This window comes from Rhodotorula graminis (genome assembly GCF_001329695.1).
Source record: "Rhodotorula graminis WP1 unplaced genomic scaffold RHOBAscaffold_17, whole genome shotgun sequence".
Lineage (NCBI taxonomy): Eukaryota > Fungi > Basidiomycota > Microbotryomycetes > Sporidiobolales > Sporidiobolaceae > Rhodotorula > Rhodotorula graminis.
The window spans coordinates 161,777-189,358 of record NW_017264944.1 but is presented as its reverse complement, the minus strand read 5'-3'; the positions used below and the strand labels follow the sequence as shown (position 1 = coordinate 189,358).

General features: G+C 68.6%; 10 protein-coding genes across 10 annotated transcripts; 6 read left to right on the top strand and 4 right to left on the bottom strand.

The window, feature by feature from the left end:
* Positions 1-3,941: 3,941 nt before the first annotated feature.
* RHOBADRAFT_9373 (uncharacterized protein) lies at positions 3,942-4,859 on the top strand (the record flags this gene model as incomplete). Its single annotated transcript, XM_018419243.1, has 6 exons — positions 3,942-4,001; positions 4,148-4,202; positions 4,268-4,281; positions 4,354-4,448; positions 4,556-4,626; positions 4,711-4,859. Coding segments are annotated over 6 exons (444 nt in total), but the record flags the coding sequence as incomplete, so codon positions are not given.
* Positions 4,860-5,260: 401 nt separating this feature from the next.
* On the bottom strand, positions 5,261-5,940 carry RHOBADRAFT_65680 (uncharacterized protein). The gene is made up of 3 exons (XM_018418758.1): positions 5,573-5,940; positions 5,494-5,500; positions 5,261-5,428 (listed from the first exon to the last, which is right to left on the bottom strand). Exons 1-3 carry the CDS (start codon positions 5,882-5,884, stop codon positions 5,355-5,357), a joined length of 393 nt encoding a protein of 130 aa, XP_018268081.1. The 5' UTR covers positions 5,885-5,940; the 3' UTR covers positions 5,261-5,354.
* Positions 5,941-6,080: 140 nt separating this feature from the next.
* RHOBADRAFT_47214 (uncharacterized protein) lies at positions 6,081-7,044 on the top strand (the record flags this gene model as incomplete). The annotated part of the gene is made up of 4 exons (XM_018414948.1): positions 6,081-6,311; positions 6,380-6,629; positions 6,705-6,773; positions 6,878-7,044. The coding sequence occupies 4 exons, from the start codon at positions 6,081-6,083 to the stop codon at positions 7,042-7,044; spliced, it is 717 nt and encodes a 238-aa protein (XP_018268080.1).
* Positions 7,045-8,449: 1,405 nt separating this feature from the next.
* RHOBADRAFT_18558 (uncharacterized protein) lies at positions 8,450-9,188 on the top strand (the record flags this gene model as incomplete). Its single annotated transcript, XM_018412436.1, has 4 exons — positions 8,450-8,495; positions 8,559-8,855; positions 8,933-8,992; positions 9,070-9,188. Coding segments are annotated over 4 exons (522 nt in total), but the record flags the coding sequence as incomplete, so codon positions are not given.
* Positions 9,189-9,732: 544 nt separating this feature from the next.
* Positions 9,733-10,910, top strand: RHOBADRAFT_47212 (uncharacterized protein; the record flags this gene model as incomplete). Its single annotated transcript, XM_018414947.1, has 3 exons — positions 9,733-9,771; positions 9,840-10,209; positions 10,279-10,910. The coding sequence occupies 3 exons, from the start codon at positions 9,733-9,735 to the stop codon at positions 10,908-10,910; spliced, it is 1,041 nt and encodes a 346-aa protein (XP_018268078.1).
* Positions 10,911-12,399: 1,489 nt separating this feature from the next.
* Positions 12,400-16,121, top strand: RHOBADRAFT_39770 (uncharacterized protein; the record flags this gene model as incomplete). The annotated part of the gene is made up of 11 exons (XM_018413654.1): positions 12,400-12,644; positions 12,729-12,996; positions 13,126-13,257; positions 13,331-13,507; positions 13,578-13,664; positions 13,739-13,831; positions 13,914-14,328; positions 14,419-14,671; positions 14,712-14,850; positions 14,997-15,055; positions 15,731-16,121. The coding sequence occupies 11 exons, from the start codon at positions 12,400-12,402 to the stop codon at positions 16,092-16,094; spliced, it is 2,232 nt and encodes a 743-aa protein (XP_018268077.1). The 3' UTR covers positions 16,095-16,121.
* Positions 16,122-16,913: 792 nt separating this feature from the next.
* Positions 16,914-18,905, bottom strand: RHOBADRAFT_56163 (uncharacterized protein; the record flags this gene model as incomplete). The annotated part of the gene is made up of 13 exons (XM_018418223.1): positions 16,914-16,950; positions 17,192-17,372; positions 17,464-17,528; positions 17,613-17,649; positions 17,729-17,745; positions 17,818-17,864; positions 17,945-17,966; positions 18,039-18,199; positions 18,290-18,321; positions 18,392-18,414; positions 18,490-18,604; positions 18,669-18,750; positions 18,813-18,905. 13 exons carry the CDS (start codon positions 18,903-18,905, stop codon positions 16,914-16,916), a joined length of 912 nt encoding a protein of 303 aa, XP_018268076.1.
* A 1,392-nt stretch (positions 18,906-20,297) lies between these two features.
* On the top strand, positions 20,298-21,992 carry RHOBADRAFT_56162 (uncharacterized protein; the record flags this gene model as incomplete). The annotated part of the gene is made up of 3 exons (XM_018418222.1): positions 20,298-20,309; positions 20,371-20,488; positions 20,570-21,992. The coding sequence occupies 3 exons, from the start codon at positions 20,298-20,300 to the stop codon at positions 21,937-21,939; spliced, it is 1,500 nt and encodes a 499-aa protein (XP_018268075.1). The 3' UTR covers positions 21,940-21,992.
* Positions 21,993-22,270: 278 nt separating this feature from the next.
* On the bottom strand, positions 22,271-23,506 carry RHOBADRAFT_18642 (uncharacterized protein; the record flags this gene model as incomplete). The annotated part of the gene is made up of 5 exons (XM_018412442.1): positions 22,271-22,391; positions 22,469-22,535; positions 22,632-22,980; positions 23,055-23,306; positions 23,402-23,506. The coding sequence occupies 5 exons, from the start codon at positions 23,504-23,506 to the stop codon at positions 22,271-22,273; spliced, it is 894 nt and encodes a 297-aa protein (XP_018268074.1).
* A 3,099-nt stretch (positions 23,507-26,605) lies between these two features.
* Positions 26,606-26,761, bottom strand: RHOBADRAFT_30336 (uncharacterized protein; the record flags this gene model as incomplete). The annotated part of the gene is made up of 1 exon (XM_018412905.1): positions 26,606-26,761. A coding segment is annotated over one exon (156 nt), but the record flags the coding sequence as incomplete, so codon positions are not given.
* Positions 26,762-27,582: the final 821 nt, after the last annotated feature.

The window sequence follows — 27,582 nt, the reverse complement described above, 5'->3', positions numbered from 1 at the left end:
CCCGCCGGCGTGCGCTTCGTCGGGCCCGACTCGTTCGTCCGCAACGGGTACCTGTTCTCGCTCGTCGACTCGTCGGCCCTTCCGCAAGGCCCGTTCGCCGCCGATGTCTTTGGGTGTCGCCTCCTGTCGAGCATGACGGCCGGCGAGCTCGACCCGCTCGTTCCGATCGTGTGCGACGGCGCGCACGACGCCCTCGTCGCCTCGCTCGCCGCCGCAGACGACGCGCCGAGCCCGCTCGTCGAGATCGGGTCGGCGCTGCGGTTCCTCGGGCAATGGACGTCGACGCAGGCCGTCCAGGTCGGCGCCGAAGCGCTCGCCCGGCTCGGCACGGCCGTTCTCGCCCACCTCGAGCGCCTCGAGACGCGCCTCGACACGGTCGTCATCCCCGACGCCCCCGCGGCGAGACCGTTCCGCCTGCGCCGCATCGTCCTGTCGTGGCACGTCGTCGACCTCGCCGCTCGGCTGCGCAAGGCGTGCGGCGACTCGGCGGTCGACTCGGCGCGCCTACAGCGTCTCGTCGCCGTCCTCGTGCGGCGCCTCCTCCAGTACGGCGTGGACCGCACGACGCGCACGCTCAAGGCGGCCCGAACGCCCGACGCGCTCGTCGCCGACGTCACGGTCGAGGCATGGCTCGGGCTCGTCAGCCTCGCTATCAGCGACGACGGCGACGTCGGCCTGAGCGAGAGCGACCTGTGGACGACCGTCGTCGACGAGACGAGGACGACGCTCGCCGGGACGCGAGCCGAGCGCGGTCCGGCCGGCGGCGAGGTCCTGTCGTACACGGCCATGGCGCTGTGCGCCGTCTCGCAGTTCTCGCCGTCGGGCATCTCGACGTCCAAGCCTCGACTCGCCGCGCACTGGCCAGTGCTGCTCGCGACGCTCGAGGCGATCCAGCCTGCCGCGCTCGCCCAGCCCGACCACACCCTGTCGAGCACGGCCGTCGCCCGTCGCGACCGGTACCTGTGGACCCTGTTCGCGCGGTGCCTCGTCTTTGTCGAGCGGTGGGCCTGGTCGGTCGACATCCGGGACGACCTCCTGCCCCGGCTGTTCGACCTTCTCAACGCTCGCCGCCTCGCCGACCTGACGACCGAGACGGCCGGCGACTTCCCGTCCTTCCTCCAGGACCTCGCCCTGTTCGACAAGAAGGTCGAGCTCGACCCGAAGCGCGACACGGCGTTCGTCATCTTCCTCAAGCTCGTCATGGCCGCCGCCGCCGTCCTCCCGTCGTCGACCGACGCCGAGAGGCGCCGCCAAGGCGCCAAGCTCACGCGCCTGTTCCTTCGTCTGTCGCCCATGGTCTCGTCGGCGTGGTCCAAGCAGTCGGTCGAGCTCACGTCGCGCGGCCCGTCGGTCCTCGTCAACCACTACTCGCTCCACCTCGCGTTCGCCGCGCTCCTGCCCTCGGCCGCCCCGCAGCGGATCGAGCAAGCCGCTCGCCTTATCGCGTTCGGCAACGTCGACGACGAGGCGCGCAAGACGTGCATCCGCGCCGTCCTGTACTTTGCCCTCGTCGCGAGGCGGCACCAGCTCGCGCTCGGACCCGTCGTCGAGTGGCTCGCCGCCATCACGGGCACGCTCAAGAGCGAGTACGGTGCTGTCGAGCGCGAGCGTCGCAAGGACGAGCGGCTGCAGCGGCGCGGCGGCGGGGGACCAGGCGGCGGCGGGACGAGGGCGCGCGAGGGCACGAGCGGCGACCCGCTGTGGACACGCGCGCTCATGATCACGATGGTCCTGCGCTCGGTGCAGGTCGTCACGCGCTGGCGTCAGCGCTCGGGCGAGGACCAGACCGCGGTCGACTTCCCGGACCTGGCGCTGCTGCATCCTGGTGCGTCCTCGCCCGCTCAGTCCTCCTCCTCTCCCTCGCGCTTTCACTGTCGTCGTGAGCGAGTCCTGACCTTCTCATTGAGCGCAGCTTGGACGTCGCAGCTCCTCGACTCGCCGCTCGCGCTCGACCCCATGATCGGGCGCGAGGCTATCCGCACGATCGAATGCTTCCTCGACGTTCGGCGCGCCGCCCTCCCTCGCCCCTCGGCTCCTCAAGCCGTCGCAGCAGGTCACGGCGACAGCCAGGACGACTTTGGCATGCTCGACGACCTCGACTTTGACGACCCGGCGCTCAACGCCATGCTCGGCATCGACGGCGGCGCAGGCGTCGCCGACGAGCAGCAGCAGCACGAGGACGAGGTCAAGGCCAAGGACAAAGCTTTTGCCGAGGTGCGCCCCCTGTCCCTCACCGGCGTCGCCCTACAGCCGAGCGAGACCTGACCCGCAGTTGTCGTTCCTCCGCCGCAGCTCCTCCGCACGACAATCGCGCCCGCCTTCTTCCGCCTCGTCTCCAACATCTTTGTCGACCAGCAGGCGAGCGGCCCTACGATCGTCGACCGCGTCAGCTACGCCCAGACGGTCGTCGAGTGCTGGACAAGGTGCCTCGCCGTCGCTGTCGAGAACCGGGTCGCGGTCCGTCCTCTCTCCCTGCCTCTTCCCGGCGCTCCTCTCCTCGATTCGTGCCTGACGATGAGCCACTGTTGGTCGCGCAGGACTGGCGCCCTTACCTGCAGTACGGCGACCAGAGCTGGAAGCGGCTGAGCGACCCGGTCGGTCGACGCGACATCGGCCTCTTCCTCATCATCCAGATCCTCAAGCATGACCCGGCCGCCTATGTTGTGCGTCCCACACGTCTCGTTCAGCCCCAATGCGCGTCACTGACCGTCGTTCCTCGCGTACAGGCCTTTGCCGACGACGTCGTCGAGATCTTCTTCGAGTCGATCGTCGCGCGGCGCCTCACGTCGCAGCATGTCCTCCTTGAGCAGCTGCTCAACGCCGACCAACACGAGCACCTCGGCACCGTCTCGCCTCTGCTCGACGGCCTGCCGTTCGCCCGCTCGACCGAGACGGGTCGAGTCCGGGTCGAGCAGCTCGACCTTCTCGACAAGCGCCTCGACGTCCTCGCCGGTGCGTCCCAGATTCCTCTTCCTCTCTCTCTCCTTGTCCTTGTCCTGGGACTGACCTCGCACCCTCGCACGTCTGAGCAGTCTCCTTCCGCAACGCCGCTCGCCTCGTCCTCGCCTCGACCGCCGGCCACCCGGGCTCGGGCCCGCTCTCGACCACCCAGCTCCTGCACCGTCCCGCCGCACGTCCACCTCTGCCTCGTGGGACCGTCATGAACCTGCTGCGGAGCATGCTCGCCGCCATCAAGGACAACTTGACTGTGCGCTCGACGCTTCCTCTCCTTCTTTCCTCGTCCTCTCGAGCCTGACCCGCTCTCGTACACCTGCAGGCCATCCACGACGAGTCGTCGCGCGCGAGCTACGCCTCGTTCGCGCGACTCGTGCTCGGTGCGCTCACGAGTGCCGGGAACGAGGCGGCGGTCGGGGCGGGAGCAGCAGGGCCGCGAGCAGGCGCCAAGAAGGGCCCGTTCGACGAGATGGCGCTGCCGGACATCAGGGCGTTGAGGCTCGCTGTAGCCTAGTGGGCTCATGAACTGTCAGTCCTCGAGTTGCTCGTCGCGCGAGGCACTCTCTCCGAAAAGCGAGAGCGAGATGCGCATGCACGCAGCGCCGTCTTCTTCGCAAGGCGCTTCGTGCGCAGGTTTGCGAGAGAGTGTCACAGTCTCGTAAGCTTTGCCACGCTGTCGGGAAAGCCTTTGGACGAGGACACGCCGCGACCAAATTGCGCAGCTGCGTCTCCACCTCCTCCTCGGCCTCTCCCCTCTCCTCCCTCCTCACCACCTCACTCGCCTTTGCCGAGTCACAGTGCGTCCACTGCCAGAGCCCTCAAAGCGCGCGTCCACTGACCCGGCAGCGTCCCGCAGGTTCTCTTCGCCCTCCCGACCCGACCCTCGCCTCGACCCTCGTCATCGTCATGGCCGTGAGCTCTCCCTCCTCCTCTCGCGGTACTGCCCAGATGTGCGCAGACCTGACCTTGCCCCATGCGCGCAGTTCTACAACCTCATCAGCTTCGCCATCCTCACGCTGGAACTCATGACGTTCCTCGTGGTCATTGTGCGTCGCCGGCCCCCTCTCCTCTGTCGAGCTGGCTCCCTGTGACAGACGCGCTCCGCAGCAGTAGAGCTGTTGTACAGCTCTGCTCTCCGGTTCGGCGAGCCTTCCCCCGTGGAGCCACGCTGACCTAGTCGGCCGTGACGCAGTTCCCGCTTCCGTTCGCCTGGAGGCGCGCCATGTTCAAGGCGATTGCCGAGTCGCGTACGTCCCCTCTCGCACTCTTATCCAGCACCAGGACCGAGCCTGACCCGCCCACCTACTCGCAGACATCATCGCCAGGGTCCGTCGCTTCCCTCTCCCCACCTCGCGCACACGACCAGGCCCTGACCCTTCTCGTTGTCGCGCGCAACAGCTCCAGTACGGCCTCAAGATCACCTTTATCTTCATCGCGATCCTCTTTGCCGACGCCGTCAACCAGATGCTCAAGATCCACCGCGAGCGCGAGGCGTGCGGCGACCGTTTCCTCTCTATCTCTCCTCGAGCCCTCGTCCCCCGCAGCGGTTCGCTGACTGTTTGGCTCGCACGCATATCCTCGACAGCAGCCTTGCGACGAGCCCTGCCGGCGTCGCCGCCACGCCCGACATGCGCGCCCAGGCCGACTACCGCTCGCGCAAGTTCCTCAGCGGTGCGTCCCCCTCTCCTCCTCTCCTCCTCGTCTCGTCTGGACGGGACCCTGACTCGTCGCCGCCCGCCCGCCCGCCCGCAACAGAGCGCAACTTTTACCTGCACGGCTCGTGCCTCGTCCTGTCGCTCATCCTGTCGCGCACCTACTCGCTCGTGCTCGACCTGATCCGCGCCCAGGAGGAGCTCGCCGTCCTCCAGGCGCAGACGGGCACCGGTGGGCCCGAGGCCGAGAAGCTCGCCCAGCCGGACAAGCTCATTGGCGAGGCCGAGAAGCCAAAGGTCAAGCCCCAGGTCGTCGACAAGAAGAGGGAGTGAGCGCGGGTCGGGCGAGCGAGGAGCGTGCGTGGCGTGAGGACGCGGCTCGAGAGGTGGCGCGTTGCGCTCGTGCGACACATGGAGGAGGAGCATGAAGCGGGCAGGAGGGCAGCGACGGGTGGACGAGGGCAGCGAGCAGACCAAGTCGGACGAGCAGTACTTTACCTTCCCTCCCGCCCCCTCTGCACAAAGGACTCTTTTCTCTCTCTCTGCGACTGTCGTGCGAGAGTCGAGAGCGAGCGTGTGCGCGAGGGAACGGTCGCGTCGAACCCGAGGAGCCAGACGAAGCGAGACGAAGAGAGCCTCGCCGAGAGAGAGAGAGAGGGACACAGAAAACCGCCGTCGAGTACAACTGCCCGCCTCTGTCTACGGCCACGTCCATGTCGGTCGCACCCTGACCTCGCCCCGTCGCACTCAGGCAGTGGGCTGGACCTCCTTCGAGTCGTCGCGCGAGTTGTAGAAGGCGTCGAGGAAGTTGTCGGGCCGTGCTGCGGGTTGGTGGGCAGGTCAGTGGTGGGCCGTGTGACAGTGCGAGGGACGAAGAGGGACGCACGGGGAAGCTGCAGGGAGGGAGGGAGGCCCGGGTCAGTCCGGGTCCGCGGCGGAGACGACGAGGAGGAAGGGGGGCGCACCTCCTCGGCGGCGAACCAGCGCAGGACGTGCGAGTCCATCTTCCAGCAGTTGAGGGTTTCCTGGAGGTCCTGGTGGCCCTTGAGGAGCAAGACGTCGACGGCCTTGATGTCGCTCACGTGCTGGTTGCGCTCAAACTGCTCGCGGACTTTGGCGCGGATGGCGTAGGCGGGGATGTTGAGGGCGTACAGCGAGACGATCTCGGGTGCGGCGCGCATCCACTGGCGGTACAGGGAGCGGGACGAGGAGCGGGCCTGGTCCCAGGACGAGGACGACTTGGTGAGGCGGGCGAGGCGCGACGGGATGGTCGTCATGGTGAGAGGGGGTGCTCGTGCGTGTGTGGGTGGGTGCCGCGGTGTGGATCTGGGCGACTGCTCGGGTGAGAGAGAGGAGAGCCGAGAGCTTCCCCTCCTCCTCCTCCTCCTCCGGCCTCCTCCTCGCTGCTCGCTCTCCCTCTCGCTCTTCCCACCAAGCTCGACTCGCTCTGCTGCTTCGCAAACTCCACCGCTCATGGCCCAGCCCGTCATCGGTCCCGCCCTGAGCGGCACAGGCCGGCACTGGGCCACCCAACTCGCCCTCGCCGTCTCGTTCCTCAAGCAGGTCAACCGCCCGATCCGCCTCGAGGACCTCGCCTTCGAGTCCAACGTACAGGCCCTCCTCACCAACCACGACCTCGTGCACGCCCTCGCAAACCACGACCGCGTCCGCCACGACGAGCGCACCGGGCTCTTCTCGTACAGAGTGCGCTCCTACTCTCTGTCTCGCCCGCACACTGTACAGGCTCTCACCTTGCACAACGATGACGACAGCCCGACTACATCCTCTCGTCCAAGGCCGACCTCCTGTCGCTCCTGCGCCGCCACTCGCCTCAAGGTGGCCTCCCCGTCAAGAAGCTGCGCGAGTCGTGGACCGGCGCCCAGCAGGCCATCGAGGACCTCGAGCGCGAGGGTCGCGTTCTCGTCACTCGCACGGGCAAGACCGAGATGGCCGAGAAGGATGGCCAGATGAAGATGGTCTTCCTCGACGACATTGGCCGCGAGCGCGACCCGCTCGACCAGGGTCCGTCCTTCGTCCCTCGTCCGCTCTCGATGCCGTGCAGGACAGGGGACTGACGACGTGTCGGCGTACTCGCAGAGTTCAAGGACCTGTGGCGCTCGCTCAAGACGCCCGTCGGCGACGACCTCGCCCTCGAGCTGCAGCAGGGTCCGTCCGCGTCGTCCTCTCTCTCTCTCCCTCGACTCTACGCGTTCCTGACGCTCGATCGCCTCCCTTCTCTCTCCCTCTTGCGCCTCCTCGCGTCGCCGCAGCCGGTCTCGTCGCCTCGTCGGGCGCGCCTCCACCGCCGACGACCAAGAAGAAGGCGGGCAAGGGGCGCAAGGGCCCCGGCAGCTCGAACCGCAAGTTCAAGATCACCAACACGCACCTCAAGGACCAAGGGATCGACCTGTCCAAGGACTATGTGCCGCAGCGGTGAGCTTGCGGGGGTCGAGCGTCGGCGAGTCGAGGAGGAGGAGGGGGAGCCGCTTTTGTGCCTGTTGTACAAGTTTGTCGCCGCGTCGCGCATCTTCTGTCTGTAGCATCTCGTCGTTTCTCTGCAACCCGTCTCGCATGCGCAACGAGCGCCGTCGCAAGCCTCTCGAACGAGGTTGTCTCAGCCGGCGTGACGACGAGAGCGCGATCAGGTTGGTCTCCCTCGACCTTGACCCTCACCACCAGCATGACGTCGCACGCCCAAGGCGCAGCCGCGAGCACAGGAGGAGCATCGAGCAGGCGCCGCTCGCACGGCCAGCGCAGGCTCGTCCCCGAGGGAGAAGGCGAGAGTTCGGTGCGTTCCCCTCCTCGTCGTCCTCATCTCTCGCCCGCCTTGGCGACCCCGCCCGGCCACAGGGCGCACCGTGCCCCCTTCTCGCCACCGCGCACACTACTGACACGGCCCCTCGTCCCCTGCAGCGCGAGGCTTCGGCCGAATCCAACGACGAGACGCCCTCGGGCCCGGACCTCGACCTCGATGAAGACGACGACACCGACGACCGCTCGAGTGCGCCCGACGCCGGCGCGCGCGGCCTCAGCGTGCCCCTCGAGGGCATGCGCCTCGGCTCGCCTGGCCAGGGCCCGCTCGGCACCCCCAAGGCGGCGCCGCCCGGCTCGCTCGCGAGCGTGCAGCAGCAGGCGCAGGTGGCCGGCGAGGGCTACGACTCGGCAGGGCGTGCGTCCCCGCTCTCTCTGTCTCTCTCTCTCTCAGACACCTGAGCTGACTCGCCTCCCTGCAGACGACGGCGACATCTCGTCGGCGACGGCTGCGAGCCGCAACCCGGCGTCGGCCGCGCGCCTCTCGTCGCACCCGCACGCGTTCCGCGCACCCGTCGCGCTCGGCGCCCAGGCGCACCCGCACCCGGGCGGCACATCGGCGGCGGCGCAGCAGCAGCAGCAGCAGCAGCAGCAGGTCCTGCACCACCAGGCGTCGTACCGCTCCTCGGCGTCCGACCTCGCCGGCGACGAGCGCGGCATGACGAGCAGCCCGAGTCCGCCTGCGACCGAGACCGAGACGGAGGACGCCGACGTCGAGGCGCACGACGACGAGGAGGAGACGCCCGCGCCCGAGACGGCCGTCGAGAGCCGGCACCCGGGCGCGCAGGGCCAGGGCGACAAGGACGGCGACGTCATGTGGGCGCCGGCGCCGAGCGGCTTCTTGAGCAACCTGACGGCGACCGAGATCCAGGTGCGTCCCCGCTCTCTCTCTCCCTGTCCCCCTCTTGACGCTCTCGACGAGCGACACGAGCTGACTGGAGCTTTGTGGGCTCGTCGTGCAGGACCACATCCGCACCGCGATCGCTGGCGACCCGCGCAGGCCGTACAAGATCAATCCGCCTCCCGAGGGCCGGCCTGTGCGCATCTACGCCGACGGCGTGTACGACCTCCTCCATTGTGCGTCCTCGTCCTCCCCTCCTTCCTCCCTCGCCCGTCTGACTCGTCCCGCCCTCCTCGCAGACGGCCACATGCTCCAACTGCGCCAGTGCAAGCTCATGTTCCCCTCGGTGCACCTCCTCGTCGGCGTGTGCTCGTCGTCGCTCGTGCGCGCGCACAAGTCGCACCCGGTCCTGTCGTCGCAAGAGCGGTACGAGTCGGTGCGCCACGTGCGGTGGGTCGACGAGGTGGTCGAGAACGCGCCGTGGCAGGTCGACCAGGACTTTATCGACAAGTGGCAGATCGACTACATTGCGCACGACGAGGAGCCGTACGCGAGCGCGGGCAAAGAGGACGTGTACGCCTACGCCAAGTCGATCGGTGCGTCCCTCTCTCCCTCTCTCTCTCTCGTCCTCGCCGTACGGTACGGTCCTGACTCGCTCGTCGTCGTCGTGCAGGCGCGTTCCTCCCGACAAAGCGCACCAACGGCGTCTCGACCTCGGAGCTCCTGCAGCGCAGTGCGTCCCTCTCTCTGTTCCCTCACCTCGTCCCACCGACCTCGTCTCACCTGTGCCTCCTTCTCTCACGCTCGCAGTCGTCGAGGGATACCGCGACGGCGAGTACGACGGCAAGCTGCGCAAGATCGGCCACCCAGAGCTGTGCTCGCGCCAGGGCAGCGAGGTCGGGACGCAGTACGGCGGGGCGGCGCCCTGAGCGTCGGGCAGCGAGCAGGTGGGTCTGTGTACAACACGAGTAGAGTCCAAGTTTCTGTGCCCTGTCTTGCGAGACGTAATCGAGCTTTTTCCCTTCCGCGTCGCTCCTCGAGGAGGTTGCGAGCGCTCGATCCTCTCGTCGCTCCCTCCTCTCGGTTCGGGCTGTCCGCTGCACTCGTGCAGAGCTCTCTCTCGAGCGTCTCTTCGTGCCGCAGCGAGTGGCTGCGCTCGTCGCCGGCGCTCGTTTGTCCTTCCGCAGCCGCTTCTCACCTCTCGTCTTTGCACCATCGCTTCGTCCGTGGCGCTGCGGAGCCCCTGTGCGGCCAGAAGATACTCGACGCCTCCTCTGAGGCGGAGGCGCGGGCTCGTCAATGGAGCGTCGCCGGCCCCGGTCTGTTTCGCCGCTCGCGCCTCTCGAGATGAGGCCGGAGCTCCCTTCCTTCGCTCGTCCTTCCTTCTCGCCGCTTTGCCGCTGCCTGAGTGGCCCTCGTCCTCCTCGACATCGACGCCCCGACCTGCGCAAACTCGTAACGCAACGCCCGACCATGCCGCTCGCTCCGCCTCTCGTCACTCGCGACCTGACGGTGCGCCCACTCTTCCCCGCCTCTCACACGCACCGCGGCCTCACGAACTCACTCTCGACCGCCAGCAGCACAGTCGCAAGCTCCCAGGCCGCCAGGCCGCCTTCCACACCGTCGCCGACGCCTTCCTGTCGCTCCTCGCCTCGCCCGAGCACCCTCTCGCCCCAGCTCTGCGCGCCGTCTTCCTCCCCGCCCTCCTCGGCATCGACGCGCCTCGTCCTCGCGACAACGGCTCGGCCGACGAGCAGCTGCGCCGCCTGTTCGAGGACCCGCCGCAGGTCGTGCTCCTCCAGACGGTGCCGAGCGCCGAGGGCGTCGACGCGGCGTGGAAGACGAGGCCGGCCGAGATGCTCTCGAGGGTCTTTGCCGCCTTTCCTCTGCACTCGGAGCTCGAGCGGGCCAAGGGCGAGGGCGAGCAGGAGGAGGTGGCCAACTTGTCGAGTGCGTCGCCGCCGCTCGTTCCCCTCTCTCGACGTCACTGACCCTGTCCCTCTCGTCGCGTGCGCGCAGTGATGGTCATCGCGACGCTCACGTACGAGCTCGCGCACTGGATCTTTGTCAAGGCGCACGGCTACCGCCCGCACGACGCCATGTCGGACACGGCGTCGCTGTACACGACGACGACGGCGCACTCGGTGTCGTCGATCCACTCGTCGCGGTCGCTCCTCGCGCCGCACCGCGACAAGGACGACGTCGGGACGAGGGCCGTGCTCGCCCTCCTCGGGTGCGAGTACGAGCTCCTGACCTACACGATCGGCGAGCGCGAGCTCGTCAAGCGGCGGTACCCGACTCGTCGCAGCGCGGCGCTCCAGCCGCCGGGCGTCTTCTTCCTCATCGGCGACACGCCCGCGATCCGCGACTGCACGACCATGAGCCCGACCGCGAGCGGCATGGTGCCGCCGCACCGCGAGGGCGACTCGATGTACGCCGTCACGAGCGTCCTCACGCCGGCGGGCATGGCGCGCATGCACGGCAACTGCACGCTCGGCGGCGGCGGCGGCGGCACGAGCGTCGGCGCGCAGTCGGTCCAGGGCGTCAAAGTGAGCCTCGACGCCGCGTCGCAGCGCAGCGGTGCCGGCGGCGACGACGACGACGACGACGACGATGGCAAGGGCTTGGACCCGATGTACTCGAGCCTCTGAGCAGCTCTCTGTCCCTCTCGTTCTCTCGATGCGCCCTCGTAGTACCGTCCCCTGCAGTAAAGACCTCGTCTCGTCTCGAGTGACCGGCGCGAAGTCGAGAGCGAGGATGCGCGTGACGCGAGCTCGTCGCGGCCGCAGCTCAAGCTTCTTGTCGCCAGTCGTCTTGAGCGAGCCCGACGGAGAGCGAGAGCATGCATAGAAGCTTCGTGCGACGAATGCAGCGAGCAAGCGCCGCCGTTGCGGACAAGCACGAGGGAGGGAGTCGCGCTCGCTCGCGCGCACGGGCCCGTTCGCTTCTCCTCGGCTGCGAGGCAGCACGCCAAGTGCGCCTCGTCGACCGGATCGCACAGAGCGATCGCATGCCAGGCAACGGGCGGAGAGAAGGGCGCGCCGGTAGCGCGTCCGAGGCCGACCCCGCCGCGTGCGAGCGGGCGAGGAAGAAACGGTCGAGGAGGGGGCACAAGACCGACTCGTGGCTCGCGCGAGGGTGCGAGCAGCGTCGAGCTGGGAGACGAGCCTTGAGAGCGAGAGGGAAGCGGTAGCGGAGGAGGAGAGCGGGAGGGACGAGGGACGCCGTCCGAACAGCTTGGTCGTCCGGAAGCGAGAGCGAATGAAAAGAGGGGCGGGCGGCCACGCGAGGGAGCACTTCGGCGAGCGACGCCGACGGGATGCGGAGGGCAACTTCACGCGCCGGAGGAGGAGGGGGTCGAAGGGTCGATCGAGCGAGCTCGCCGTTGAGTGAGGGAGCGCGAGGTGCGCGCGGCGAGGGGAGGAGGACGAGTGGTCCGAGGAGAGGGAGGGAGGGCAAGATACGCAGAGGGAGGAGCTTCCGATTGCCACGAGGCGAGCGCGGTCGAGAAGAACGAACAGCGAGAGCGACGGGTTGCTCGACGAGGAAGGAGTGGCCGCCGCGACCGACGCCCGCGCCTTTGTGCTCGACGACCGCTCGACGACAGCCACGGCTTGTGCAGCCTGAGCAGCAAGGCCGCCTCGCCCAGCACAGCAGCCACACCCGCGCCGTCCAGCTCCTCACGCGCCCCCGCCAGCGCTTGTCGCCGCCCCGTCGCCCCGCCCGTTCGCGACGCACCTCCGGCTCATCGCCCTTGTCGTTCCCCGGCCCCCAGGCGCACCACGAGCAGCCTCGCCTAGCCTCGACGACCGCCTAGCCGCCCCATAGAGCCGCGCACGCCACCTGTCGCGCCCGTCGTCGCGTCCTCGAACCTCGTCGGCGCCCCCTCCCGACGCACGACGACCCCCTCGCCCTCTCCTCCCTCGTCCTCGACCTCGTCGATCGCGCCGCCGAGAGCCGCATCCGCATCAGCCAGAGCACCACCTCGCAACGGCGCCCATGACCAGCGTCCATCCCTACGCGGCAGCGAGGCCGCAACCACCACTCGCGTCCGGCGCTGGCGGCGGTGCCCCGTCTCGCTCGCCCGCCCTCCTGTCGGCCCCTCTCCCGCCGACGCCCGGCAACCCCGCGGCGACGACCATGTCGGCGACGTCGAGCGGCGCAGCGAGCCCGCTCTTCGGCGCGTCCCTGTCGTCCTCGCTCCGCCCGCCGTTCGACCGCACCCCGTCGTCGGCGTCGGCCTTCAGCGACACGCCCGTCGCGACCAACTCGGCCCTCAACAAGGTCGCGTCGGCCTCGTCGTCCATCTACCAGCGCTGCAACGCCGTTCGACAGCGCCTCCTCCGCGTGCCCGACTTTCGCGAGCGCTTCTTCGACTCGACCGAGTCGACCCTCCAGGGCGCCCTCTCGCCGTCGATCGGCGGCCCGAACAACGGCGCACCCGCACCAGGGGGCGCCGACCCGAACAGCGGCGGAGCAGCAGGCGGCGTCGGCCCGCAGACGGACCCGGTCTCGCAGGTCCTGTCGGTCCTGCGCCTCGGCGCGAGCCTGTGCTACCTGTTCAACCAGCTCGGCCACGCCCACCAGCTCGACGTCAACCCGCAGGCGACCCTGAGCAACCTCAAGGCGTGCCAGAGGGGCGCGGCCCACTTCATCATGGCGTGCAAGCAGGACTTGCGCTGGCCCGAGGGTGACCTGTTTGCCGTCAACGAGCTGTACGGCCAGGACACGAACGGCGTCGTCAAGGTGCGCCCCACTCTCTCTCTCTCTCTCTCTTCCCTTTTCCCGTCCTCGTAACTGACTCGAGCGTGCGCGCCGCAGGTCGTCCACACCGTCACCAAGCTCCTCGACGTCCTCGAGGCGCAGGGCGCCCTCCTTCCTCCTCCCGACCTGCCCGATCCCGTTCCTCAAGCCGGCCCGTCTGACGAGCGCTCACTCGTCGTGCGCGAGATCCTCGACTCGGAGCGCAAGTACATGCAGGACCTCGAGGTGCTCCAGGTGCGTCTCGCGCTCGCTCCTCTTCCTGTCGCCCTCTGGCGCCCGCCGCTCACCGTCTCTCTCTCCCCTTGAGCAGGACTACCAGCGCCAGCTCCAGCTGCACGACGTCCTCACGCAGGACCAGATCCACAGCCTGTTCATCAACCTCAACAAGCTCGCCGACTTTCAGCGCCGGTTCCTCATCGGCGTCGAGGGCAACGCGAGTTTGGCGCCCGAGCAGCAGCGCTTTGGCAACCTGTTCCTGCAGATGGTGCGTCCCGTCTCTCTCGTCCACCCGTTCACAAGCGGCAAGACTGACTCACGCTCGTCCCCCCTCGCAGGAGGAGAACTTTGCTTGCTACGAGCCGTACTGCGCCAACCTGACCAACGCGCAAGACCTCGCCATCGCCGAGAACGCGGCCTTGTCTGTGCGTCGTCCCTCTCTTCCTGTCGCCCGTCGACAGAGAGAGAGAGAAACTGACCTGCCCTCCTCTCCCTTCAGCGACTGTCGCACGTGCTCGATCCGGTGTCAGAGCTCGCGCCGTTGCTCATCAAGCCCGTCCAGCGCATCTGCAAGTACCCGCTGCTCATCTCGGTGCGTCGCCAATCCTCTTCCTCTCGCCCGTCGGGCCTCGTCCTGACCCTCGTCGCCTCGCCTCTCGCAGTCGCTGCTCAAGAACACGCCCAACTCGTACCCGTACTACGACGAGCTCAAGGCCGGACTCGAGTCGATCATGCGCGTCACCGACAAGGTCAACGAGGAGAAGCGGCGCAAGGACAACGCCCAGGCCGTCGACGAGCTGCACCTGCGCGTCGAGGACTGGAAGGGCCACGACATCAACTCGTTCGGCCAGCTCCTGCTCCAGGAGACGTTCGTCGTCATCAAGAGCGACAACGAGCGCGAGTACAACGTGTACCTGTTTGAGCGCATCATCCTGTGCTGCAAGGAGGTCGGCACGCCGAGCAAGAAGGACAAGAAGAGCAACTCGATCCTCAAGCGGCCCCCGAGCCAGCGCGTCAACAAGCTCCAGCTCAAAGGCCGCATCTTTGTCAACAACATCACGGGCGCGTCGCAGATCCACCACCGCAGCGGTGAGCCCTCCCTCTCTCTCTCTCTCTTGCCCCCTCGTCGTCTTCCTCCTTCCTCTCGACGCCTCGTACTGACGTCGCTCCCTCCTGCAGGCCAGTACCTCCTCGAGGTCCGGTGGCGAGGCGACGTCGCCGAGGAGGCGTTCACGATCAAGTGCCGCACCGAGGAGCTCCTGCGCCAATGGCAGAAGGCGATCAACAAGGCGGTCGAGGAGGCGCCGAGTCGGCGTCGTGCGCACCACCTGTCGTCGAGTCGGCGGTCTGAGCGCGGCATGTACTCGCCGGCGTCGCAGTTCCCGCCGACGCCGATGAGCGAGTACGGGCCGACCGTCGGCGGCGCCGGCGGGTACGAGGGCAGCGGGCACCACTCGTCGCAGCACTCGCAGTACTACAACCTCGGCCAGCCATCGTACCCGCCCGGGCACGCCACGCCGGGCACGCCGCACTTTGGGTTCGACGACGACGCCGACGAGCAGCGCCACGAGGCGAACGAGTCGGGCCGCTCGACGCCCGCCACCGGTCGACGTCGTCCTCCCGACGCGACGCGCTCGCTCCCGCCCGACCACCCGCACATGCACGCCGCGCAGCAGCGCGACCTGCCCGGCATCCCTCGTCCTCGCGCTCAGACCGAGGACTCGAGCTCGCACGTCATCACGCAGTGGAGGACGCAGCCGCCTCCTCCCGGGCAGCAGCAGCACCACCACCACCCGCCGCAGCGCGGCATGAGCCAGTCGAGCGACGCGCCGTCGCTGCGCAGCTCGGCGAGCAGCAAGCAGCTGCGCACCAAGCCGAGCAGCGAGTGGGGCGGCGGCCCCGGCTTTGGCAGCCTGTCGTCGAGCCCGGCGGCGAGCTATGCGCGCCTGCCGACCGACGAGGCGACGCCTCGCACCGCCTCGCAGGCGTCGTCGGCCGGCGGCGTGTACCGCCACGCGTCGCACGGCCAGGTCCCGTCGAGCGGCTCGGCGGCGGCGTCGTCGTCCCACCACCCGGGCCAGTCGCCGCAGGCGCCGGGCATGATCCGCAACCGCTCGGCGAGCTCGCCCAACATCTACGGCCCGCCCGGCGGCCGGTTTGCCGACTCGCCGCAGATGCCGAGCGGCGACGAGTGGCACGAGGCGCAGGCCCGAGCGCACGCCCAGCAGCAGCAGGCGATGCAGCAGCCGCACTACTCGCAGCAGCAGCAGCAGCAGGTGTCGAAAGGGCGGGCGACGGGCGGCACGAGCTCGGGCGGGACGCTCGCGAGCGCGACGACGGCGGCGAGCGGGGCGGGCGGCGGCGGCGGCAAGAACGGCAAGCGCTTCTCGAGCAGCAGCTACGGCACCGACCGGTCGAGCGGGACGTCGGCGCACGAGTCGCGAGCAGGAGGGTACGGCTCGGGCTCGGTACCGGCGCTGCCCTCGGCGAGTGGCGCGTCGTCCCCCGTCGTCGTCACTTCGAGCTCCGCCGGCGGGCACGCTCCGGCGACAGCGGTGCGGGTCAAGGTCTTTTTCGGCGACGACGCGTTCGTCGTCGTCGTGCTCGACTCGGTCCCGTACCCGGACCTCGTCGACAAGGTGCTCAAGAAGATCCGCATGTGCGGCGGCGACCGGGCCCGGGTCGAGAGCCACGCGCTCCGGCTGCGGTACCGCGACGAGGACGGCGACCGCATCCTCATCACGAGCGAGGAGGACGTCGCCATGGCGTTCGAGACGGCGCGGGTCATGTGCGCCGACAAGGGCCCGGGCGCACAGCTCGAGCTCGTCCTCGACGCCGCCGTCGACCAGCAGTAGCCGGCGCGCTCAAGCTCCTGCAGCACCATCGTCGTCGTCGTCGTCGCCGCCGCCAACCTACGCCGTTTCTCGCCGTCTCGACCGCCCCGCCGTCGCCGTCTCGCCGCGGCGCTGTAGCCCGTACCCGTCGACCTCGTTCGCCTCTGGCGGCACCCTCTCTCGCATCCCGTTTTCGATACCCTTATGCGCCTGCTACCCCTACCTCTTGTTGTGCCGTCCCCTCGCCGTCGCTCGCCAGCCGTCCGTGCATAGCCCCGTCCCTCCTTCGTCTTCCTCCCCTCTCTCGCTCTCTCTCTCTCTCTCTCCCCTCATTCCCTCTTTCCTCCCTCTCCGTGTACACCCTCTGCGCTTCTTCGTACCACCCACGGTTGCGCCTTACGCATCAGCAATGCCAGCGCTCGCACGTCTCGCAGATCCGCTCGAGCTTCGGCCGTCGCGAGGCAAGAGAGCGAGAGCAGCTCGTCCGCATGCCTCGCTCCCTCACGAGCTCTCTCTGTGTAGCTCGTCGAGCGCTCTGTGAGCCGGACGATGCGCGTCGGCTGCGGTGGACGACGCAAAGCTCGTCCGCTCCTTCGCTTGCTCCTCGCGCTCGCTCGGGCCTCCTCCTCTCGCTCGGGTCTGGCGCCCGCCGTCATCGGTAGAGCCAGCAAGCTATGGTCAAGCGCCCGGACGTCCTCTCGCGTCTGACGCCTGCCAGGTGAGCAGGTCCGTGCGTGCGCGAGCTCAACCGGCAGCGAGCCCTCTCCTCGAGCAATCCGGAAGCTTCCCGCGGTCTCTCTTTGGTCCGCCTCTGCGTCTCTCGGTCTCTCGGTCTCTCCGTCATGCCGAGGCGCCGAGGGTGCCGAGGAAGGAGGAACTGCACTTCGTTCGCACTGCTGCCGAGGCGAAATCGACCGAAACCGGACCCTGCTTGCCGTACGCTCGCTCAGATACTGCGCGTAGGAGAGTTGAAGAGGGACGAGGAGGAAAGAGTGAGGAGGAGAGAGGGAGAGAGGAAGGCGAGAAAGAGTCAGTCTTGCGCTTTCGACACGCTCCTCGCTCTCGCCAAGGGACGAGAGAACGAGAGAAAGAGAGTGAGAGAGAGCACGACGACGCACCCACGACCACCCGTCACCTCGAGCGTGTGCCCGCTGATATAGCTCGACATCTCGCACGCGAGGAACAGGCACGCCTTTGCGGCCTCGTCGGGCGAGCCGGCGCGCCCGAGCGGGATGTCGGGCACGCGGTCCGAGTCGGTCTGGGCGTTGTTGCCGCGACCGGGGATCCCGAGCGGGATCTCTGCAGGAACGCGGGGGCGAAGGAGAGGCCGTTAGGAGGGCGCGACGGGAGGGGAGGAGGAGGGTCCGAGCGGGGGAGAGGGAGGACGCACTCTTGCCGTTGACCTCGATCGTCTCGCCGAGCTCCTTTGCCTGCGTCAGGCGAGTCGTGATGTAGCTGTGCGAGGTGAGGCGACAGGCTGAGAGTCAGTCTCGCGGTCTCCGAGGCCCGACTCGACGACGAGAGGAGGAGAGGGCGTACCCGAACGCGACGGTGTTGCAGCGCACGCCGAAAGGACCTGCGAGGGGTGAACGACTGTGAGCTGCTGCTCGACGAGAAAGAGCGAGGCGGCAGGAAGCGGGAAGAGATCGGCTCACCCCACTCCTTTGCGACGCTGCGAGGGGAGTAACAACGTGAGCGAGGCCGTTCGGGACGGTCGAGGCAGGCAGGAGGGACAGGGACGTACGTCTTGGTCAGGCCGACGATGCCCGCCTTGGCCGTCGCGTAGTTGGCCTGCAGGAACGAGTCCGAGACGAGGTCAGTCGGGTCGGGGAGGGAACGTGCGCGGTCACGAGCGACGATTCGAGGCGCACCTGGCCGACGTTGCCGTGAATGCTGCACGCAGACGAGGACGAGTCAGTGACCCGCGTGGGCTGCGAGAGGTGCGGGACAGAGCGCGATACGCACCCCGAGGTCGACGAGATGTTGATGATGCTCTTGTTCGTGTCGCGCGACTTGGGGTCCTTGGAGCGCATGTACGGCGCGATCTCCTTGATGAGGCGGAACGGCGCAGTGTTGTGCACCTTGAGCATGAGCTCGAACATGTCGTCGGGCGTCGTGTGGAGCATCTGCAGGAGGGGGACGAGCGGGAAGGAACGAGTCAGTCGCTCGCTCGACGCTCGACTCGCGCGTCGGGATCCGGGACCGTCGAGACGCACGCGGTCTGCGGTGAAGCCGGCCATGTTGACGACTGCAGAGGGGCAGGATGAATTAGTTGCTGCGGGAAGAACCAGGCCGAGAGGGAGAGCGATGCGGCGCACGAATGTTGATGCCGCCGTACGCCCTGCGAGGAGTCAAGGGGGAGTCAGCCAGACGTTCCATGCTGCTCTCGAGGCGAGAAAGGGGAGCAGGGACGCACTCGATGGTTGCGCCGACGAGCTTCTTGGGGAAGTCCTGGGCCGTCACGTCGCCGCCGACGGCGATGGCCTCGCCGCCGGCCTTCTTGATCTCATCGACGACGAGCTTGGCCTTGGCTGCGTGCGGGTACGAGTCAGTGAGAGGAACCAGAGCGGGGGGGAGAGAGGCGCGAGGACGCACCCTCGTCGAGGTCCGAGACGACGACCTTGGCCCCCTCCTGGGCAAAGATGATGGCGCACGAGCGACCGATGCCTTGGGCGGCCTGTGGAGCGTGCGAGTCAGTCGGTGCGGTGGCAGGGCAAGTGGCAGAGAGAGGGAACGCACGCCGGTGACGATGGCAACCTGGCCGGCGAGGATGCCCTTGGGGGCGGAAGCGAGCTGGCCAGCGACGGCGTTGAGACGGGACTGGGCAGACATGGGCGGCAAGCTGAGACTGAGCGGTGCAAGAGAGCTGTGAGGAGGAGGAGGAGAGCGAGAGAAGTCGAGTTCGCCCCACTTGGCGACCGCGACTGCGAGAAGCCGGGCCGGAGCACGCCCTCGACAGCGGCGACGCGTCTCTCTTTGGGTGATCTAGACAACCAGACCTGTGGACGAGTACTTCAAACGGTACCTGATTCTTGCAGAACTGTCCACCCTGCGCGAGAGAGCGAGCTGTCTCTGGGTTTGCGCCGTCGCGTCGAGGTGAGCCGGCCGCGCGCCATCTCCCTTCTCCTCCTCACCCACCACTCGCTCACACTGTACGTCCCAGCCCGTCTCCTCCTCCCTCTCCTTTGCATCTCCCCTTCCCAGCAGTCTCCCGACTCGCCGCGCCCGCCCACCACCTCCCCAAGCGGCGCAGCGAGACCCCTCCCTCGGCGCCCGTCGTCGTTCGCGGCGGCGGGCGACAGCGAGACCCTGCCAGAGCAAACCCTCCACATCCCCAGTTTGACAGTCTCGTAGTCCTGTCCATTACAAGGGCCAGGGCATGCAGGGCGCTGATAGAAGTGGGCTGACATCTTTTCCCCTCCAGCAGCTCGCCTTTCCTCCTCCTCCGACTACCGACCGCCCGCCCATCCCGCCCCGCGCTACCAACAGCTGCGTCCCCTCGACCCGCCTGCGCGCGCCAGAGCTCCCGCAGCTCGGCCGCCGCCTCGCAACGGCCCCTTTCCTGCTCGACCGTTCTCCCCAAGCCGCGCACTCGCTCGCGCAGCCTGTGCATCAGCTGCACAGCAGACGAGTGTACCGCCCGCATGGCCTCGCCGTCGCGGCCACGCTCGTGCGGCGCGACCTCCCCTTTCCCCTTCCTCTCCCTCTCCCTCGCCTTCCCTCCCCTCCCTTCCTTCTCCCGGCCCCCCATTCTCGTGCGCCATGATCGAAGAACAACCAAATAACGCAGAGGCTTCGGCCGATGCTGTTAAACCTTTACAATCATACCATCTTTCGGGACTGAGCGCACCTCGAGATTAGGGTTGGACGGACGAGCGAGGGACGAAGCGGGCGTCGTCTCTTTCCTGCTCTTCCGTTCGTAGTGGCCGTGTCATGTCACTCTTTCTCTACGTCCCTCGGTCGTCATTCGCGCTTTCGAGAGAGTTATGCCATGAGCCGCGAGAGCGAGCGAGCTGTTGCAGCTTGAACGAGGGTGAGACGGCTCGAGGCTCGCTCTGTCTGGCCGAGAGCGTACGTAGCCAACGTGAACCTGCCGGTGCCGCAGCAGCCGCAGGCGAGCAGCGAGAGGCGAGCGCTTCCCCGCTTGGTCGTCTCGTGCCGGCGGCTCGTCGCTCCACCACTCGCTCATCTCGCCTGCTCTGCCGCTCGTCAAGGCGTACCAGCATGGACTCGCAGGTGCGTGGAGCCTCTCGCCCCCGTTCCCACGTCCTCGCTGACCCCGTACTCGCCCCTCCAGGTGTTCATCAGCTCGACCTCGACCGATGCCGATTACGAGCCGTCACCCCTCCTGCGCCTGCCAGAAGAGCTGCTCGACGAGATCATTCGCCTTGCAACGGGCGCACAAGCCTATGACAGTGCCTCGTGTCAGAGTCAGTCTTCCTCCCCTCCCCCTCCCGACGCGCGAGCACAGTCACTGACCCTCGCTCTTGAACCAGCTGTTCAGCCCCTTTGTCGTCGCCTGTATCCTCTTCAACGCCGTCATTACTATCGATCCATCCGCATCAGCAACTATCCCATGTTCGCCGGCTTCTGCGCCACGACGGCCGCTGTCCCCGCTCTGCGCGACCTCGTCGTCCAGCTCGGCCTCGAACTATACGAGGCGTCGAACGATGCATCCTCCCCGCGGTTGTGGGGCGTCGGCTCCGGCCCGCACTCCTGGGACGACTCGCACCTCGCCGACGAGGACAAGGTGGTGACGCCGGCCGACCTGTCCGCCCTTCTCGCCCGACTTTCGCGACTCGAGGTCCTCAAGCTCGACTACCTGTCGGTCTCGCTCCTCGGCGTCATCTTGTACGACGAGGCGACCCTGCCGTCATTGCGCCGCCTCGAGACGCTCGGCATCATGACGCCGTCAACCGAGGGCCCGCCTGGCGCGCGCCCGGACGCCTGGGTGCGGCAGCTCGCACGCCTTCCGGCGCTTGAGACGCTCGCGATCGCGCGCGAGGTTGACGGCGACCTGTTCCCGCCTTTTGACGCGCCCATGCCGTCGTTCACGTCGGTCACCACGCTCGTCCTCGGGCGGCACTCGCACGAGTGGACCGGGCCGGCCCTGCGCGACATCATGCCCAACCTCGTCGCGCTCGACTTGTCGTCCGCGAGCCGCAAGCCCGACTACCAGGCCATCCTCGAGGGCGCTCCCGACGGCCTGCGCCGCCTGTCGATGCGGGGCAGCCTCCGCCCGGATTCCCCCAGCAGCGCCGTCTCGCCCCCGAATCTGCAGACGGCGGGTCTGCGCTTCAAGCACCTCGAGCACCTTGCACTCGGCGGGCACCTGTTCACGCCCGACATCCTCCACGCTACCCCGTCCAAAATCCCCTCTCTGCGCTCCCTCACCTTCGCGCCGGGTACGCCCGCCACCGACACGCTCCTCTCGTCCCTCCTCAGTGGTCGAGCCCGCCTCGCAAACCTCCGTGTCGTCACGCTCGACCACCTGTACGCCCACCGAGGCCCGACCATCGCTTCCCGCGGCGGCGTCCTCCCGTCCAACCTTGTCCTCTTGCGCAATCCGCCCATGTACGACGGCTGGCTCGCGCCCAACGAGGTGCAGGGCTGCTCGGCCGCAGGCGTCGTCGCCGCCGTCGCGGCCGGGCGCACGCACGGCGTCTGCGTGCGCGGGACGGCGCTCGGCGTCGTCGGGTGGGAGGAGCAGTACGCGGCCGAGAGGGCGGCAGCGATTGAGCTCTGGGGCGAGGACGGGCCGAGGGAGCTCGAGGAGGCGAAGAAGAGGGCGCTCATGCGCTTGCGGACGCTCGGGCAGGGGTATCGAGACGAGGCGGCGGCGCAGTCGAGCTCTCTCGGTAGCTGAGCGACTTTGCGCTCGTGCGCACGTGTGCAACCCCGCAACTCTTTGTCTCTCTCTCTCTCTTCTCGCTCGCTCCTTGTCTCCTTGCGGCACTGCGTCGCCGTCGTGCTCGACTGGAGAGACTTTGGCGGCGACGAGCTCGACGAGCCGCCTCGGCGGGAGAAGCTCTCGCGCACGAGCCTCTTGCGTTTCTCTCTGCCTCGGCGAGTGTCTAGAGATGGACAAGCTGCAATGTATAACAAGAGGCGGACTACTGCTGAACTGCGGCGGCGACAACGACCCTTGAGCGACCCCTTCGAGGTCTCTCCCCTCCTCGTCCCTCGACACGGACGCTCTAGATGCCCATGCCGCCCGTGCACTCGAGCGTGACGCCCGAGACGTAGCTCGCGAGGGGCGAGCACAGGAAGAGGACGGCCTTGGCGGCATCGTCGGCCGTGCCGGGGCGGTTGAGCGGGCTGTCGCGAAGGGGAGAGGGTCAGTGCGCGGCTCGAGGGGGAGCGAGAATGACCGGGAGGAGGGGGCGAGGACGCACATGTGCGGGTACGTCTCGGGCTTGTTGTCCTGCTTCTTGGGGCCAGAGGGAATGCCAAGAGCGATCTCTGCGAAATGAGAGAAAGAAGGAGAGGAAGGAGGCGGGGAAAAGGGTCAGTCCGGCGCTCGAGGACGCGAGAGAGGGCGAGGGGAGAGGGACGCACTCTTGCCGTTGACCTCGATCGTCTCGCCGAGCTCCTTGGCCTGGGTGAGGCGCGTGAGGATGTGACCAAACGCGACCGTGTTGCACCGGACGCCGAACGGGCCCCACTCCTTTGCGATCGTCTTGGTGAGGCCCGTGACGCCCGCTTTCGCCGTCGCGTAGTTGGCCTGGCCGACGTTGCCGTGGATGCCGGCGACCGACGAGACGGTGACGATCGACTTGTTGCGCGCGACGCGCTCGGGCGTCTTTGAGCGCATGAAGGGCGCGGCCTCCTTGATGAGGCGGAACGGCGCAACGTTGTGCACCTTGAGCATGAGCTCGTACGTGTCGTCCGACATGGTGTGGAGCATCTGCGCGCGGCGGGGCGAGTCAGTCGAGGTCGAGAGGGAGGGACGGAGGAGGAGCTTGAGGAGAGGGGGCGCACCTTGTCGGACGTGAAGCCGGCGTTGGCGACAATGTGCTCGACCGAGCCGAACGCGTTGACAGCCGCGTCGACCACCTTCTTGGCAAAGCCGTCGGCCGTCACGTCGCCGCCGACTGCGATGGCCTGGCCGCCGTTGTGCTTGATCTCGTCGACGACCTTCTGGGCCTTTGCCTCGTCGAGGTCCGACACGACGACCTTTGCGCCCTCGGTCGCGAACAGGAGCGCACACGAGCGACCGATGCCTTGGGCGGCCTGCGAGGAGAGTGGGGGGCCGGGTGTCAGCACTGACGCTCCTCGTCGCGCCTCGGGGAGCTGGCGCCGAGCAGTGGAGGGAAGGGAGTGCTCACGCCGGTGATGATGGCGACGTCGCCTGCGAGGAGGCCCTTGGGGTTGGAGGCCGAGAGCTGGCCCGAGACGGCGGCGAGGCGGTTCGAGGCGGACGAGGACGACATTGGGGAGGGCCGGTGGTAGGGTGTGCTGGAGGGAGTGGAGCAGAGAGAGAGAGTGCGAGCAGGAGCAGCAGTGCAAGAGTGCGAGAGCGAGAGCGAGACGAAGCCGGACTGTGGCCCGGTTCTCTCGCCCGGTCCGGCTCGAGCGGCACAAGTTGATCCGCCCGTCTCCCTCTCTCTGTCCTGAGGAACCGCGGCTTCTCACAGCGACGACGACCGTGCAATGTAGTCTGTACAGGGAGGGACAACACGGAGAGCAGCCTATCGAGCACACGCCCAGCTCCCGCTCAGCTCCACCACAGCTCGCCGCGGTTCAACCCTCGCTCGTCTCGATCCCGCTCACCGTCGACGTCCTCGCCCTTGACGAGGTCCGACGACCCAGACGCAGTCGCACCCGCCGTCGCCGCCGCCGCCGCAAAGTCCTCGCCCGACAGCGGCTCGTCCTTGACCTCGACGTCGGCGGCCTCGGCGGCGGCGGCGTCGTGTTGCTGCTGCTGCTGCTGCGGCGGCTCCGGCGTCGGCGACGGCGCAGCGTCGGGCATGGCCGGCGGCCACGCAAAGTCGTCCTCGGTCCACCCACGGTGGTCCTCGTCGTCGTCCTCCTCCTCGTCGGCGCCCGCCGCCCCACCGCCGCCACGCCGCGCGCCCCACACCGGCTCGCGCTCGCCGCCGCCACGCACAGACGCCTCGTCGTCCTCCTCGTACCCGTCGTCCTCGTCGCCCTCGCCCTCGGGCGCGGGCGGCGCGCCAAACAGGCCGAGCGACCGCAGCCACGCCTCGTCGACCCCGAACCGCTCGAGGTCGAGGTCGGCGAGCGAGAAGGGCTCCTCGACGCGGCCGCCGCCGCCGCCTGCGCCGCCTGCTCCTCCTGCACCGCCCGCGCCGCCGTCTGCCCATGCGCCGCCGCCGCCCTCGTCCGACGAGTGCGACGCCGACGCCGACGCCGACGGGTCGCAGCACGTGATCGTCGCCGTGCGCAGCATCTCGAGGTCGTTGTCGCCTCGTCGCTCGCGCCGCTCGTCGTCGTCGTCGTCGTCGTCGTCGTCGTCCTCGGCCGAGCCCGACGCAAAGTGCGCAAGCCCGCTCGACGGCCGCGGCAGCGCCAGGTCGTGCTCGTGCGCGCTCGAGTTGTACGAGTAGGCCCTCGGGAGCTCGCCGAACGCGACGCGACCGGGACCGAGCGGCGCCGGCGGGCTGTCGTCCTGGCTCGACAGCGGGTGCGCCATGTGCTGCGACGACGACGCGGCGCCCGACTCGTGGTCGTCGTCGTCCTGGCCGCTCGCGCCGCCGTACACGCTCGGCGGCGCGCTCGGCCACGCGCTCTGCACGCCGCTGCTGCTCGCGCCGCTCGCGCTACTGTCCGTGTGCTGCAGCGGCGGCGGACCGGCCGACGCCGACGCGAGCCACTCGAGGATGCCGTCGAGGTCGGTCGCCTGCTGCTGCTGTTGTTGCTGAGCGTCAAACGGCGCATGCGGCGGCGTCGTCTGGGCCGAGTGCGACGCCGACGAGAGGTAGCTGTTCGTGCCGCTCGCTGGTGCTGCTGCTGCTGCGGCGGCGGCGCGGTCGAGGTGGTCAAAGTCGAGGTCGAGGTCGAGGTCGAGGCGCTCGAGGGCGCTCGTGGCCGACAGCGACTGGGCGCCCGACGCCGACGCCGACGAGTACGACGACAGCGTGTGGCTCGCGACGGGCTCGAGCGGGTAACCGTACACGAGGGCCGAGCTCGGTCGGCGGTCGCCCTGCTGGTGCTGGTGCTGGTGGTGCAGGTCGAACACGTCGGACGAGGCGGCCGACGACGATGGCGGCGGGTAGTCCTGCGACGCCCAGGCGTCGATCGACGGGCCCGCCATGCCCGACGTCGACGACGAGGCGGCCGGCGCAGGCGCGAACGAGTACAGCGGGCCGTCGTTGATCGAGCTGAACGGCGGCACCTGCTGCTGCTGCTGCTGCCGCTGGCGCTCGAGCTCGTGGAAGATGGCGTCGCCCTCGCCCTCGCCGAACATGGGCGCGAGCGCGACGCTTGGGCGGGCAGCGGCGTCGCCAAGGACGAACGCGGCCGCCGCCGGGTCGATCAGGTCGGGCAAGGGCGGGAGCGACAGCGCTGGCGACGCAGGAACGTCATCCGAGCCGCCCTCGAACGACAGGGGCTCGTCGGCCATGGGCATCTCGCGCGCGCCGTACGGGCTGTAACGCTCGTCGCCGCCGCTCTCGCCGCCACCGAGTACGGGCGCCTCGAAGTAGGCCTGCAGGGCCGGGTCAGCCGGCGGCGGCGCCGTCGACGACGTGGCGGTCCCGGCGGGCGAGACGACGAACGCCTCGGACTTGGGCGGCAGGTCGCGGAAGAAGTAGGCCGACGCGAGCTGCTCGGTCGTGAGAGGCGCGGACGGGCGAGGTGCGGCGAGCGAGGAATGAGGTGGAGCTGGCGACGACGACGACGAGGCCGAGCGGGCCTCGGCGTGGTACGGGGTCGGCGCGCTGTTGGAGCGCGGCGGTGTCGGGGCGAGGGATGGCAGGCGAGGAAGGTGGAGCGTGCTCGAGGAGGGGAGTGGCGGCACGGCGGGCTGGCCCTCGGCCTTGACCCTGCGCTGCAGCTCGGCGCCCTTGGAGAGCGGCGACGGGCCCGGCGGCAGGTGGTGGTGCGAGTGGTGGTGCTCCTTGGTGCCGTGCTGCGGGTATGGCGAGTAGACGGCCGAGACGTGCGTCGGGTGGTCGGCGAGGTGGCCGTGCGCGAGGTCGTGCGGCTTCTTGTCGCGCGCCGACGAGCTGCGGCGCGAGACGCTCGTCGGCCTCGACAGGCTCTTCTTGCGCCCGACGGTCGCGAGCTCCTGGTCGGACGCGGATGCGGCGGATGCGGCGCCCGACGACGGGCCGGCGGTGCGCTGCGCGCCGGGTGCGGGCGATGGGGCGGCGGACGAGACCGACGAGCGGGACCGGGTCGAGGAAGGGCGCCGGACGAGCGAGACGGTGTGGAGGTCGCTGACGCCGTTCGGGAGCGTCTTGAGGAGGGGCTCGGCGACTGTGAGGGGGGGATGAGAGTCAGTGTCGGGTCCGAGAGGGAGGGAGAGGGGACCTGAGCGACGACGCACGCTCCGTCTTGTCGTGGTGGCAGGTGCGGTGCGCGTTGTTGGTCTTGCGTTGCTCGCGACAGGCGGCGCAGGCTGTGACGGGCCGTCCACGCCGAGCGATCTCGCGCAGCGGGCGGTCCGTGTGGGCGCAGGTGGCCTGGCGGTGCCCGCGAATGCAGGGCTCGCACGCAAACTGCGGGAGCGGGACAGGGTGAGCTGGGCTTGCCAGAGTCAAATCAAAGGAGGAAGAGAGGGTCGGGGCGCACCTTGACGCCGTCGATCAGCATGGTCGACTCGCGAGGCGGCGCAGTCGGGTCGAGCGACGAGGAGGTGGACGGGCCGGGGGCAACTTGTGGCTGCGGCGGTGCTGGGCCCAGGTGGATGCGCCGATACGGTGCTGTAGAGCAGTCCGGGTCGGGTCTAGAGTCGTAGCTGGGCGGCCATGAGGCAGGACGGGTCGAGGGAGATGAGGAGGAGGAGGAGGATTCGGGGAGGAGGATCGTCCGAGAGGGGGACCTGCAGCGCGGCGGGTGGTGTGGTCGAGTACGCCCGCCCTCCTGGAGGACGGGGATGCAGCTGGCTAGGTCTGGCCTGCGGATGGGTGGTGTCGACGGCGAGGTGGGCTCTCTCCTTCTTCTCCTCTCGTCGGCGACTGCGAGAAGGTCTCTTTTCTCGCCCTCAACCTCGTCCTGGACGCTCTGCTTCCGTCGACTGAGATTCGCTGTACTCCTGCTCGCTCTTGCGCCCCACTGCGACGCACCAGCGACCACAGCGGACTTTACGATTTCTCCGTCCAGAGTTCCCTTCCACGCCGTCACGAAGCTTCGCTAGCGCTTCTTGGCTCCGGCCGGTTCGTGCTCCTCGACCCGTCACGCGGCTCCTCGTCAGCGACACCGCCCTCATCGCTCTCGGTTCGTCCGAGAGAGCTCGAGGCCGGCCGCTCTCATCCCTCTCCCTCTCTCTCTTCTCTCGCTTTCGCTGCGCCTCGACGCTGTCCCTCTCCATCTGCACCAAGTC